The sequence below is a fragment of the Periophthalmus magnuspinnatus genome, chromosome 3, assembly GCF_009829125.3.
Source record: "Periophthalmus magnuspinnatus isolate fPerMag1 chromosome 3, fPerMag1.2.pri, whole genome shotgun sequence".
Lineage (NCBI taxonomy): Eukaryota > Metazoa > Chordata > Actinopteri > Gobiiformes > Gobiidae > Periophthalmus > Periophthalmus magnuspinnatus.
The window spans coordinates 15,831,300-15,845,761 of record NC_047128.1 but is presented as its reverse complement, the minus strand read 5'-3'; the positions used below and the strand labels follow the sequence as shown (position 1 = coordinate 15,845,761).

General features: G+C 44.2%; 1 protein-coding gene across 4 annotated transcripts; it reads right to left on the bottom strand.

Annotated features, from left to right (window-relative positions):
* Positions 1–255: 255 nt before the first annotated feature.
* Positions 256–12,879, bottom strand: adamtsl5 (ADAMTS like 5). 4 transcript variants are annotated; one of them, XM_033988087.2, is made up of 13 exons: positions 12,386–12,879; positions 10,891–10,951; positions 9,487–9,644; positions 9,356–9,416; positions 8,494–8,599; positions 8,185–8,312; positions 6,624–6,735; positions 6,325–6,405; positions 5,565–5,728; positions 4,122–4,323; positions 3,232–3,324; positions 2,289–2,360; positions 256–1,931 (listed from the first exon to the last, which is right to left on the bottom strand). In XM_033988087.2, exons 1-13 carry the CDS (start codon positions 12,400–12,402, stop codon positions 1,618–1,620), a joined length of 1,569 nt encoding a protein of 522 aa, XP_033843978.1. In that variant the 5' UTR covers positions 12,403–12,879; the 3' UTR covers positions 256–1,617. The 4 variants fall into 4 exon arrangements, with proteins under 4 accessions (XP_033843978.1, XP_055087568.1, XP_055087563.1 ...); XM_055231593.1 differs by having other exon boundaries at positions 411–1,931; positions 4,122–4,337; positions 5,565–5,720; positions 12,386–12,475; XM_055231588.1 differs by lacking the exon at positions 10,891–10,951 and having other exon boundaries at positions 411–1,931; positions 12,386–12,873.
* Positions 12,880–14,462: the final 1,583 nt, after the last annotated feature.

Here is a 14,462-nt window from a genome sequence, read left to right as displayed (position 1 = left end):
TCAGATTTTTCATTATTTTTGCATTAAAATGTATTATTTTTATTTACAAATTAAAACTATATTTTAGGAAACATGCCTGAACGCTTGATGTACACAATGGAGAATTTAAAAGGTTTATGAGAAGGAATAAAAACACGTGATTACATTTTTTTCTTTCTTTCTTTAGTTCTTAAATTACAGCAGAATTCTGCTCCATTGGAAGTAAAAAAAATAATAAATAAATAAAAGAAATGAAAAAAAGGGTCGGGGACAAAGTTTGAAATATTAACATTTTATTTATATTTCTGTTAATCTCTTTGGCAAAAAATACAAATATGGGACAAAAATAATTATCTGAATATAAAACAATAATAATAACAGTAATAACAGTTTGTTCTTAAATTAAAAAAAATAAAAAAATCTGGAAAAGAAAGATTTGAAATGTTTAAAAAAGACTTTTCTTTGTATTGGATAAAAGTTATAAATTCACCTTTTAAATGTAATTTAATAAAAATACAAAAAACTGGTCAAATAAACCAAACTAAGTCAGATTCCAGGCGTCCTGGTCTGACATTTTGGTGGTTTGTTTTCAGAGTTTTTCAACATTTAATGTTTTTAGAACATTAAATGTTTACTTTCCCACTTTTATTTAAATGAAAGTGCATTTGACAGATTAATATATTTTTCTAATTCTGACTTGGGATAGTGCCTGTGCTGAATAATTATCATAGTTTTACATCAGTTAAGTGGCAGTTTGTGGAAAACAGAAAAGTACAAAATTACAGGAAGTAGCGCAGATAACCTCTGTCATCAACACAGAAAACTGCATCCAAAATGCTGAAACTATTTACGCACATGGAAGGCATTTCTCTGACAGTTCAAACCTTCATTTAACTAAATAAAGGTGTTTTATTAGTGTAATCATAACTATTGTGTTATTTATCTGTGTACTGTCTCAGTTGTCCAGGTCTGATCCATAGTAAAAGCCAAAGTTAAATCTGTCAACTTTTTGTCCAGTTGACAGATTTAACTTTGGCTTTTATTGTGTTATTTACACAAGCTTTTCCCCTTGATTACATTATTGTTGCTATAGGTAACATACGTCTATGCACATCACATTTACTGCTCATGTCCAACCAGAAACTAAAATTATAAGCTTCATGAAAAATTACGCTTAACTAGAAAAAACTAGGCATCTTTAGTAAAATCTTAAATCTAATAATGTTAACTATTTTTTAGAGAAATGAGTCTAACCTGCCATATGCACTTTAAAAGACATTTTTGTCATAATTCACTGTTCAAATGTGATGAGCACATTTAAGGAGTATAGTTTTACTTTATGTTCTTTATGTTATATTAAAAACTCAAACTTTTATTTATCTTTTTTTTAAAAAACAAAACAAAGAAAAACAGATTTAGTCAAAGTGCTTTGGTCTCCACAGCATCACCTTCAGGAACGCTCATGCACCAAGACAGGAAGTGCCTTATATGGACGAGAAAACAGCAGCACGCCCAAATGTGGGCCAGAGTTTTAATTCTAAAGTCAGTTTATATCTGGTATTTAGTCCTGGTTTAGTCCTGGTTTAGTCCGGGTTTAGTCCGGGTTTAGTCCGGGTTTAGTCCGGGTTTAGTCCTAGTCTATAACCGGTCTCCTCTGTTACCGCAGCTCGCCTGTAGCTCTCTCATGTGCCGGTCCTCTCGTGGCCTGTAGGGGACGCTGTAGTCACGCGGCTCAAGGAGGAGACGATTTAGTGTGTTCTCGTGGTTAACGTGACGTCGTAGCATTAGCACGTACTGCTTGCCGCGCTCCAGGAGGGGGCAACACTGGTCGGGCGCCCACAGGAACTCACGGTGTAACAGAGGAAAGCGGTTCCTGTAGGACTCTAGAATCTCGATCTCGTACCGGGACTCAGACCCCAAGAAGAGAACCGACCGGACCCAGGCCCGCACCACTGCAAGAGAGGGGAGACCGGTTAGAGTCTGGGTCTAGATTGGGTATAGACTGGGTCTATGTGATCACTTCTGACTATCAGCACACATCATACAGACTGGATCTGAATGTGATAAAGTTTCAGGCAAAGGGATTCTTACCTCATTTTAAAGTGAGACCAAATACCTAAACTCCGCCCACAGCCACATTTCAAAAGAGAGCTGCTAAACTGGGCGGGGCCTGGAGGACTAAAGGGAAGAGTGAGGGGGAAGAGAAGCAGGGTCTGGAGGGCTATAGGGGAGAGTGAGAGGGTAGAGGCGGGGTCTGGAGGTATAAGGAACAGAAGGTCAGAGGCCATAGGGTCAGATTTAAAACAAACCAAAGTCTTTGGAGCAGAACTGTCTCTGTCTCTCCCTGCGCCCTCTGATGGCAGGACATGCTCCACAGCGCCCTAAAACAACAAACACACAAATGATCAACAAAACGTCTGAGGCCAATGGAAAAGCTATGGACTCAAGAGCAGCAACAGCCTCATCTTGAACCCGACAGTGTCACTATGTCACAATGTCAGTGTGATGTGAAAGTGAAAGTAGACCAGTCTGTCTGTGCAGGTAAAGTCTGTCTGCACAAACATTTATATTGCAAATACAGCCAAAAACATTTTAAAACTCAAGAAAAAAAAAAGAATTTTTTTTATTTAAACAGCACGTTTTCAGGAGCCTGTGATCAATACAAACATTTGTGGTCCTGTTTAGGAGTTTGATTTTCAACAAAAAGGTCAGTGTGACTGAAATGAAAAACTGCTGGCTAATCCTAGCTAGCTTGTGACTGCAATGGTATTTGAGAGGAATGTGTTTAGCAGCACAAGTCAGCTCACCTGTTGTAGTTCCAGCTAAATCAGCTCTTTATCATCAGATTGGGTTAAAACAAAGCTTAAGATTAATGATGACATCAGTTGCAAAGTATCAATAGGCACACCTGCACCTGTTTTTAATGTTTTAAATGGGCATATGCAGTTGTTATTATTGTTTAGTTTGTTTTGTTTAAAAAGAGTCTGGTACTATCACTGGGCTCCCCCTGTATAAATAAATGAATGAAATGAAAATAAACCGACCCAGCAGAGAAAAACTAACTCTAACCCACAGAGCAACATGTGTGAAGGACCAGGGACCAGGGACCAGGGACCAGGGACCAGGGACCAGGGACCAGGGACCAGGGGCCAGGGGCCAGGGACCAGGGACCAGGGACCAGGGACCAGGGACCAGGGACCAGGGACCAGGGACCAGGGACCAGGGACCAGACTTGGTCTGGATGAGTCTTACTTTGAGAAGGACCCGGAGGAGGCACATGTTGGTTGAGTTCTGGTTCAGTTTGAGTATTCAGCCAAAGGGACGAGGTCTGACGCGGAGGCTTCACTGGAACAGAGACAAGGACATATCAGAAGCAGAGCCAGAGGAGCAGAACCAGAGGAGCAGAGCAAGAGGAGCAGAGCAAGAGGAGCAGAGCAAGAGGAGCAGAGCAAGAGGAGCAGAGCAAGAGGAGCAGAACGGTGATGACTAACGTTAGATGGGACAGTTAGAAGGCAAGCCATTTATTAGTGCAGACATCTAAAGTAAACATTTAGACATGTTAATGATTCCATGGGTCAGACAAAACTTTGGGCACCGGTGGCAAAAGCTGTCAGTGAGTTTGGAAAGGTTCCACATTTAAGTTCTATATTTTGGTGGGATAGACTTTCCTGAGTTTCAGCGGCATCACAGTTATCAGCCCCTGAAGTGTTGTGTCCATATTCTGTGCTGCCTGTCAGATAATGATTTAAATGATCGTGTCTGGTATCATTTTAAAGAAAATAGTCTTGTCTTTCATTTAAGTTTACGTGTAACAATGAAAATTACCATGGTAACCACAACTTTTCATTTTTTACCATTTTTGCACCAGTTTTATCACATCAAAATATAAAGGTTAGATATGGGACTTCTCTAAAATCACTGACGGCCCTTGCCACATTGAGTGATACAGACATGTCAAATTTTGTGGTCTGGCCCGTGGAGTATGGCTATAGTATATGACTTATTTAGTGTCACATGTTTAAATCACACATTATTATGTGTCACAGATTATAACTATAGAGCAGACACAATATGCCTGCTTTAACAGCTAAATCCTTTATTTTAGCTGCTGGTAGGATAAACTTGGACTAAGCCGCTCTCACCTCGGTTGACGCGGCGCTGTGGTCGGATGGCGGTGATGGCTTTTGTTGTTTCCGTGGAGACAGATGCTGGTGTTGCCATGGTAACAGAGGCAGAGTGGGGGGCCTGGTGCAGCGGGCTCTTGGGGCCATGCAACAGGAAGTACTGGTCTGGAGGGAGCCAGTACTCGAAGGAGATGCCGGGACCCGACTCCGTGGACAGCACCTGAGACAGAGGAACTGAAGTGTAATTATGATGAGTTAAAGTGCCTATGGGGTTTGACCACTCATTCTACTAAAACACACTTAAGATCAGCATATTTAAGATTTTTCTTAACATTTAAGAAACTGGGATATGCCAGGAGCAGACAGGAGCAGAGCCAGAGGAGTAGACAGGAGCAGACAGAATAGCAACTATAAACACAGTTAAGATCATTATACTTAAGATTTTGGTTAGAATTTCACATTTGTTGCCCCAGTTCAGACATTTTTATTTAGGTTTAAAATTGTACTTCCTGGTTGGAAATCATGTCATCATAGTAGGGAATTCATTCATTCTCTGATGTACACAGAAATTATTATTTGACAAATAAAAATACACCTTTACTTTGTTGGAATCATGTACAGAGTCACAAAAATGTGTTTCTTGTATAAACTTTTGTAAAGAATTCTACCAGTGTGATGTTATCAGTGTGTTTTGAACTCTTTAAAAATAGAAATTGGCTCTCATGTTCAACACATTTTCAACTTTCCTTCACAAATTGCATCTTGATTGGTCTAAAACTATCATTTATTTTTACCCCAGGTATTATCCCACCAGATTAAGGTCGTTTTCACACGTTAGTGCGGTCTGTGCACTGACCCCAGTGCTTTTGGGTTGGCCTTGTTGACATACACAGCGCATCATTCACCCCAAACACGCACCATGACCCATGTGAGAGTCCAGCTGATCAGCAAACTTATTTCAATGACAACACACTTCAAGCAGACAGAGCCCCATGAATATGCACTTGCTCTCTTCCCCTATACATGGTGGTCTTTTCTTTTACCAAATGGCCTCATCTGACGAATATGTCAAACAGCAGCTCTGGAGCACCCATTTATACAAATATACTACTTTTCTACCCAAATTCAAGCACTTTTACTGTGACAGCGGACTGCGTAGGTCGTCCCGAGATTTGCTGCATTCACACCACACTCACCCCGCTCCAGAGAGTGGGTGGAGCCACTCCAAGATTTCCCGTTTGAAGCACTCTAGGAGTGGGTTCACAACAGCCCAAGCACCGCTCTCGGAGCGAATACTCTTTTTACGTTGATCTAACTAGTGGCAGTGTGAAAACGACCCAAGTCAAAAATTAGAGTGTGTGTGTGTGTGTGTGGGGGGGGGGGTGTGTGTGTGTGTGTGTGTGTGTACACGTGCAGCTCCTCTGTGTGTGTGCATATATGTGCAGTGACAGGTGCACTCACGAGCAGGTGCAGATCCTCCCTGGTTGGCCCACTCAGCTCCAGACTCTCCCATTGGTCGGAGGAGCGTCTGTACTGGAGCTTGGTGCCAGCGGCCGGGTACTCGCCCGGACGACTGATGGTCCAGTGGCCGTTTATGATGAACTCTGACCTCCCGTTCTGCAAAACTGACACAGCATAAGGATTTAGAATTTTAATTACAATGCAGTGTTAGTACCAAATCCTGTATATTTCTCTGGACATATCTGTCCCACTAGTGTTCCAAACAGAAAGTGAGCATGGGTGTGATTTGGCTCCATCAACTATGGCTCCAATTCACTTTCTATTGTAACCGTGGCCCCTCTCTCTGTAACTGCTGCTGTCATTCTGACCTTAAAATGTTGGCTTTAACCCGTTCTACAAGATCATATTTTGTCCCAAAAATCAAGATATGAAAATTAATAATAGATCAATCAGGTGCCTTCTTTCACCGATATTGCTCCCGCTAGCGTTAGCCAATCAACAGCGAGGCTGTTGAAGGTAACACCCCTTCCCGTTCGCAGGGAGGTGGCAGGTTTGATTACAGCATAATTATAGCATAATTGCAGTGTAATCAAACCTGCTTCTTCCCTGCAAAACCAGCGATGGGGGCAGGAAGGGGTGTTACCTTCAACAGCCTCGTTCTTGATTAGCTCTTTGATTGCTATGATACTTGAGGTACAGTCCAGTGCAGTAGTGGTACTTGTAGTAGCATTTGCAGTCAAATTTGTAGTAGTTGCAGTACCGAGGTAGTTCCTGCTGTTGTCGGTGACTCTGATGTGAGTGGCTCCTGCAGGAATCATGGCCACCTCCGAGTACCCCAAAACTACAACAGAAATACACAGAAGAGTACCTCAAATCTACAACAGAAGATTACCTCAAAACTATAACAGAAGAGTACCCTAAAACTACAACAGGAGAGTTGTAAACAAGAGGTAAACAAGAGAGTACCCCAAAACTGTACAGTGTGTACAACGGCACACAGCTACTGGTTAGTTATAGTCCTGGTCCAGTCCTGGTCCAGGTTTAGTCCTGATCTATTACCTGTAGGCCTGTACATTTCCTGGTGGTGCAGACAGGTGCGGTTGAGTCCTCCACAGATCAGACAGGCGTCTTCAGTGAGACCGGAGCCCAGGATCTGGTCACAGCCGGCCTTCTGCACACAGCACAAAAACACAAATGTATCTGCGCACAAATACACACAAACAAATGCACACTTTATCTGCACATGGCACACTAATACATACAGACACACATTGTATCTTTATCTGTGCACATATATATCCTGTGTCTAAATGTCCCCCTAGCTCCTCCCCCACTCCACAGCCTCTCCTCCTTTATTCAACCACTCACCCTCAGATAAGAGGCGAATGCTCAACCAACTGAGCCACTGCCCCTTCAGTGTCTCCAAGTCAAACTTACCAAGAGTAGTAGACCAACTTGGAGCCAGACTCGACCAGACTGGGTCAAGACCAGGACTTTACAGGTCTCTGTATTTTTCTGTCTCTTGACCAATCAAAGATCAGGAATGTCTCTGTCGCTGGGCAGATAATCTTGTGTTTATTTTAATGCAGCTGATAAATATCAATCAGAGAGTGATGAGGATCTGTTGCTGGGCGGATTTCTGTTTCCAAAAGAAGACGTAAATATTTCTCAAAAAACTACTACTACTGCTGCTACAACTAAAAATACTGCTACTGCTCCGACAGTCCAAACTCCTTGTTTTTAAACTTTTGGTTTGTGTAACTCGGTGAAGTTCAGATCTAGTCTAAAGGGTGAGCAAACAAACTGTAATAAAGCCAGAGAGGCCTGTTGCTGGGCAGATTACAGGAATGTACCATTTAAACACAAACTGAACCTCTGGCGCTGTGGTGAGAGGGAAGATTACATGAATCTACCATTTAAACACAAACCGAACCTTTGGCACTGTGGTGAGAGGGCAGATTGAGATGTAACTCTTGTCGCTTTGCCCCACTAAGGCTTAGGCTTTAGCTCCAAATGAAACTTGTGAGCACAGACTTAGAGTGAAATCTAAGTGGTTGTGTCTGTTCTATAGTTATCTATGACACCTGTGGATCATTATGTTATAATTTGCACATTTTAAATAACAACATTAAAAATAACATATTGATCTAAAACAACTTAATAAAAGAAACAAGTCTGCTGACTTCCACGTTAGAAATCTGAGGAGCCCAATGGGAGCTGACGTACATTTGCAAAAGATGTGCTGGGCTACTCATTTTACTAAAACACAGTTAATATCGTCACATGTACTTTAAAGCCCAGTTCAAACCAGAGGCGTTCTAAAGTGAATACATTAAGTTTTGCTCAGAATCTCCTGCTGTGAAGCCTGTACTAAACATTGATACACTCACACACAAAGTGGATTTGACAAAACTACATATAAATAAAGTAAATATTAAATAATAAGGGCGCAGGCTCAGGTTTACATGAGGGAGCGGTTCTGATTCACATCTGCCCCTTCAAACACTGAAGATGCTTCTGGACAGACACTAGTACTGCAGCAGTGACAGTAGTAGTAATAGCAGTAATAGTAAGTGCACATAATAGTAGTAGCAGTAGCAGCAGCTGTAAAAGTACTCACCAGGCAGTGGCCATTGACGCAGACTGACCCAGGCTCAGATCCACATGACGTTCCATCCAAAGCTTTCCCAAAGTTTAAATAAAACATGTGTCCTTCAGCAAGACAACTAAGCTCACAGGGACTGGATCCTGCAACCAGAGAGGGATGGAATCTGACACACAGAGAGGGCGTCTGACACACAGGGAGGGCGTCGGACACACAGGGAGGGCGTCGGACACACAGGGAGGGCGTCGGACACACAGGGAGGCGTCGGACACACAGGGAGGGCGTCGGACACACAGGAAGAGGATGGGAGGGCACACGGCTCACCTGAGTGGAAGGGCATCCAGGTGAAGGAAGAGCCTGAGACGAGTGGCCGATGGTTAAAAGCCCGACACTGGAGCTCCCTGAAGTCCACTGCACCTGCCGGACAGGACTGACAGGAGCAGACAGGAGCAGGCAGGAGCAGACAGGAGCAGGTAGGAGAAGACAGAACCACGTTCAGAAAAATGAGTCAAATGTCTCACTGGCTTTCTGATCAGGCTCCCTCTGACACTCACATCAGATTTTGTGTTTACATGGTATGTAAATCATCTTAAAGGTCCAGAAATCAGATTATAACCACATTTGGATGAATGTGAAGAGAGCCAGCATATCCTATCGCCTGTATGAAGAGGTGGACTGAGGGAGTGTCACCCACAGCGCTCGACTCCAAATGAAATTCATCAAAGTTAGAAGTGGCTTATCTGGAGCCCAGTTTCATATTTGGAAATCTAAGCATGAAAGGGAAAGAAAGCACCAGATTGGTCTATTGGTCAAAATAGTGAAATAAAATCTCCAGAATCATGTAGACTATGTTAAAACCAACATTTTAAGGTCAGAATGACAAGCCTGCCAGCATCAGTTACAGAGACAGGGACTACAGTTTTTCAAAAGAAAATTAATTGGTGTCAGATTTTAATCACACCTATGCTCACTTCCTGTTTGGAACGTGGCAGCTAGTGGGATAGATATGCCTAGAGATATGGACAGGCTATGGCTGTACCTGTGTTTTATTAACTCCTTTCCTTTTTAGCTTGTGTTCTCTATGTGGATGTCCTATATTTCTGTGTGTCTGTGTGATTTTTGACTGCCTGTTTATAGACCCTACCTATTTGGATTATGATTTTAGAAGCAGCAGTAGCACTTGTACCTTGATGTTGCAGATTTTGTACTGTCGGGGGTCTCCTGAACAGGGTCGTCCCACTGGGTTTCTGTAGAATCAGAATCAGTTTTAGTTTAACTGAACAAAATTCAGAAACAGGAGCAGGCAGGAACACTCACCTGGTGACACAGGTGCGAACACGGACTGACGCTCCGCCCCCACAGGTCCGAGAGCACACAGACCACACCCCCCAGGGGCCCCACTCATTCAGCTGAGACCAGGACCCAGAACTAGACCTGGACTGGTCTGACCCGGACTGAGGGCGAGCTGAGGCCACCTGAAATACCAGGGGTCAGAGGTCAGAGATTAGGGATTAGTCTGATCAAAAAGACCCGTGTCATTCCCCAATTTGAGTCAGAGCCAGATTTTTGCCAGTCATGCTAGTCATTACCTTGACTTAATTTTTATTATTTTACACCAGAAGCAGTTAAATGTTTAAGGTTTATTTTGATAAAAACACTGGCAAAATCCTGTATCGGTGTAATCACAAAAACATGAAATATTACACACAGATCAGTGCTTCGATGTTTTTTTGTGCTCATCTATTTGCTCAACCTTTTTAGCAAATAAATGTCTGGTAAGTAAATGTTTGTGCAGAAGCATCTGGGCATGTGCACATCTAATACTAATTCAAATTGGGGAATGACAGACCTCTGTTCTCTGAAAAGGTCATGCTCCAGTTTGAGTCATTACTGGATCTGTGTCAGTCATGCTAGCCATTACAGCTCCATGTTTCTTTCACTCATCTGTCATTAGTCCTGGCTCAGTCCTGGCTCAGTCCTGGCTCAGTCCTGGCTCAGTCCTGGCTCAGTCCTGGCTCAGTCCTGGCGTAGACATGGTTTTTCTGTGGTTTAGTCCTGCTTTAGTCCTGCTTTAGTCCTGGTTTCGGTCTGGTTTCGGCCTGGTTTCGGTCTGGTTTCGGTCTGGTTTCGGTCTGGTTTCGGTCTGGTTTCGGTCTGGTTTCGACCTGGTTTAGTTCCATGTGCTGTTTTAACAAACCTTAGATAAAAAAAAAAAAACGATAACTCACTGATGAAGGTTACATGTGTCTTTGTGTTGCCGTAGTAACCAGCATTTGTGCAGAAACTCCTGAGCATGTGCACAAATTGTCACGCTAATTTTGTTCTGACTCAAACTAAGGAGTCACAGGGTGTACGCTTCACACAGAGCTCCTCGTCTCCTCTGTCCTCATCTCCTCTGTCCTCGTCTCCTCTGTCCCCATCCCCTTCTCTCGTCTCCTTGGTGAAACGGAGCTCATTAAAGTCCCACTTTAGTCCGGATTAAACTGGATTAAGGAGGATTAGAGCCGGACTTCTGACCCGAGTCCGGATCAGATGACCAGGAACCAAGACCAGGACCAAGACCAGGACTAGACCAGGACTACAAGGACCAGGATGAGACCAGGACTACAAGGACCAGAACCAGATCAGGACTACTAAAACTAGGGATACAGAGATCTGAAACAGACAGAAAGACCAGAACAGTTCTAGAGGAAGGTCTGAACAGGTCTAGGGGGGTCTTACCTGTTGTGAGAAGAGGAAGAACGATGTGAATGAAAATGTAAAAACCAGGGTCAGACTGGTCCTGAAAAACAGAATAAAACAACATGGACTAAAGCAGGTCTAAAGCAGGTCTAAAGCAGGTCTAAAGCAGGTCTAAAGCAGGTCTAAACTAGGTCTAAACTAGGTCTAAACCAGGACAGAATTAGGACTGAACCAGGACTGAACCAGGACTGAACCAGGACTGAACCAGAGCTAAAGTGCTACGTTCCGGTCCCGATCCCGGTCACGGTCTTGATCCTAGTCTTGGTCCTGTTTTTCTGTTGTTGATCTGAACCAGATTAGATTTTGTCCTGAAGCTACAAACAATTGGGCTCTTCCTGTTTCTAATGAAACTCAGATGAGACCTGATTTAGAACTTGTTTAGAGCTTCTTTAGTCCTGGTGTAGTCCTCGTGTAGTCCTGGTGTAGACCTGGTGTAGACCTGGTGTAGACCTGGTGTAGACCTGGTGTAGTCCTGGTGTAGTCCTGGTTTAGTCCGGGTTTAGACCTGTTTTATTCCTAGTGTATGGACATGTTTACAGCGATAGTAAAGTTTAATCTGACCTGATCACATACAGGAGGAGGGAGTGTCTTGCCTAAGGGCACAGAGGCAGAGACCACAGGTGTGATCTGAGCGTGTGCAGAAGGGTGTAGCAGGTGAATTACCTCATATGGCCTTTGACCCCTGACCCCATCTGTTTACAACTCTAAGTGTGAAGGGTTTGACCTTTAGCCTGAACAGTGATCAACTTTCCTAGAACCAGACCAAGGACTAAACCAGGACTAACCCAGGACTAAACCAGGACTAAACCAGGACTAAACCAGGACCACACCAGGACCACACCAGGGGCAGACCAGACTAAAGCATAGAGGACTGAGGACTTAAAAAGTACACTATGTCACCTTCTCCATGGAGATATTATTGTTGGAATGATGTTCTGCAGTATGGCTTTAAACTCAAACATCCTTATTATGGCCACACCTTTTAACAGACCTGACCTAGAACCTCGCCTGGCAGTGTATCTATGGTAATAGATTTAAGTTCAATGTCATACTGTGGAACATTCCAAGCAAGAAAACATCTCCATGGAAACAAGCAGCTGACAAACCCTCAGTCAGGAAAGTGACGTAGTGCAGCTTTAAGACTAAAGCCATTAAAGCTCCTCCCCGTCCCTCCGTGAACACGAATATAATTACGATGAAAATAGTTTCCCTTTGACTCAGCGCCAGCGGCGCGCACATACACGTGCACGAGGATAATCACTGGCTACATGCGCGTGCACAATTTAAAACAGTCTAAATATAAGAAGTTCAGAGAGTGAAGGTCTCTGAGGAGTCTAAACACTGATAAAGACAGAGGCACGCGCGCCCACCACACGCACTGTACTGTTTACGGCGCGCGCACAACACACACACGCACATACGCGCAGAGATGATGTTGAACTTTGTCTCAGTTTCTTCTCAAACTGTGACTCACCTCCGCGCTGCACTCATGGTTCCAGCGGTGCGCCCTGGGACTTGTGCCCGGGTCGCAGTGCGTGGTTCCCGTCTCACGAAGCGTGGTGTTCTGAGACCTCATGCTGTTCCATCAGGACTGTGCCCAGCGGCCCCTCGCCCACACCGGGCCCCGTGCGCCTCCAAAGGTCGTGCGTAAACGTCTCCAAATCGTAGCGTAAAATAATCCAAATTCACATCCAAATATCTTGCCGTCCACGCGCACGCGCCCCAGGTAAATAGTCCACGCGCGTGCCCAGGTCCACCTACGTGACAGTGGTGCTCCTGTGCGCTCTGAGGTCGACACGCACAGAGTCTGAGAAGTACACCAGGGTGAGGGGCTCTGTCTCCGGCCGCGCTGTGCTGTGTGTGCCGGAGCCCGAAGCTCAGAGAGCGCTGATCAGAGGCACTGATCACCGGGGCAGACTCTGCGGTGCCCGGCTGCGCTTAGGGGCACGTCCTGCTGGGGTCTGGAGCTTCACCTGAAAACATCTGCATTCCTGGCGCCAGCGCTGAGCCAATCAGCGCGCAGTTTTCTGATAAGGTGGAGTTTTACGAGCTTTCTCTCCGGACTTAAAGACACACTGGTGTAGAGCCAGAGCTACCCTAGCCCTGGTTTGGACCTGGGTTGGTCCTGGTCAAGTCCTGGTTTAGTCCTGGTTTATACCGGGTTTAGTCCTAGTTTAGTCCTAATTTAGACCTGGTTTAGTCCTGGTTTAAAATTGGTTTAGACCTGGTTTAGTCCTGGTTTATTAGACCTGGTTTAGTCCTGGTTTAGACCTGGTTTAATCCTAATTTAGACCAGGTTTAGTCCCGGTTTAAACCTGGTTTAGACCTGGTTTATACCTGGTTTAAACCTGGTTTAGAGCTGGTTTAGAACTGGTTTAGACTTGGTTTAGACCTGGTTTAGACCTGGTTTAGTTCTGGTTTAGACCTGGTTTAGACCTGGTTTAGTTCTGGTTTAGACCTGGTTTAGTTCTGGTTTATTCGACCTGGTTTAGTCCTGGTTTAGACCTGGTTTAGACCTGGTTTAGTCGTTGTTTTAGACCTGGTTTCGTCCTGGTTTAGTCCTAGTTTATACTTGACTTAGTCCTGATTTAAACCTGGTTTGGTCCTAGTTTATACCTGGTTTAGTGATGGTTTAGACCTGGTTTAGTCCTGGTTTAGTCATGGTTTATTAGACCTGGTTTAAACCTGGTTTAGTCCTGGTTTATTAGACCTGTTTGGACCTGGTTTAGACCTGGATTAGTCCTGGTTTAGCCCTGGTTTAGTCATGGTTTAATAGACCTAGTTTACACCCGATTGTGTCTGGAGGTTTGCCCTTGGCCCAGTCTCGGGCCTCTCAGCTGTTCAGTTCTGTTTCTGTCACGCGCTGGAGTGGCGGGCGCGGTCATGGGGAGGTTTTCAAATGGAGGGGCCTTCGAGTGTGTGTGTGTGCGTGTGTGTGGGGGTGGGTGTGTGTGTATCAGTGTTTGTGCGTAACAGTGTATGTGTGTATCAGTGTATGTGGGTATCGGTGTGTGTGTGGATCAGTGTGTGTGTGGGGGGGTGGGGGTGGGGGGGGGGGAATATATTCATCACAGTGTGGGGACTAAACGCTGCACACAGTCACATCATGGGGACTTGTCACTTACGGGATAACATCAGGTCTGTGGCGCAAATGCTTTGTTATTAGATCAACAACATGGCCAGATTTAGTATTTTACTCCTATGGGGTATTAACTGTTAACATATAGGCCTACCATATTTTACATCACCTTTTAACCTTTTATTGTTTTGAAAATGCTATATTCGCCCTACACAACATATTAACATGTTTTAATAAGTGTCACTTTTTTGTTGTTGCTCTAATCCCCTCTTCCTTTAGTCCCTGCTCATCCTTCAGAGTGACATCAAAGCACAATCAGCGTGCATCCTACCAATGAAAATATTGCACATTACATCAGGTTTGTTAAGTTGTAGTGTACAGTTTTTATCATGCTGCCATGGGTGATGTAGGCTTGTGGTGGAGCTTTTTACCTGCTCGTACTGCGAGCCCGTAAAAGGGCGAGCACGAATAG

Coding starts and splice junctions, on each gene's coding strand:
- adamtsl5 (XM_055231584.1), bottom strand. CDS start 12,487: ATGAGGTCTCAGAACACCACGCTTCGTGAGACGGGAACCACGCACTGC. Junction 2,361..3,231: donor TCCTCCGGGTCCTTCTCAAA/GTAAGACTCATC, acceptor TTGTTGTTTTAG/GGCGCTGTGGAGCATGTCCT. Junction 1,932..2,288: donor GTTCTGCTCCAAAGACTTTG/GTTTGTTTTAAA, acceptor CCTCTCTTGCAG/TGGTGCGGGCCTGGGTCCGG.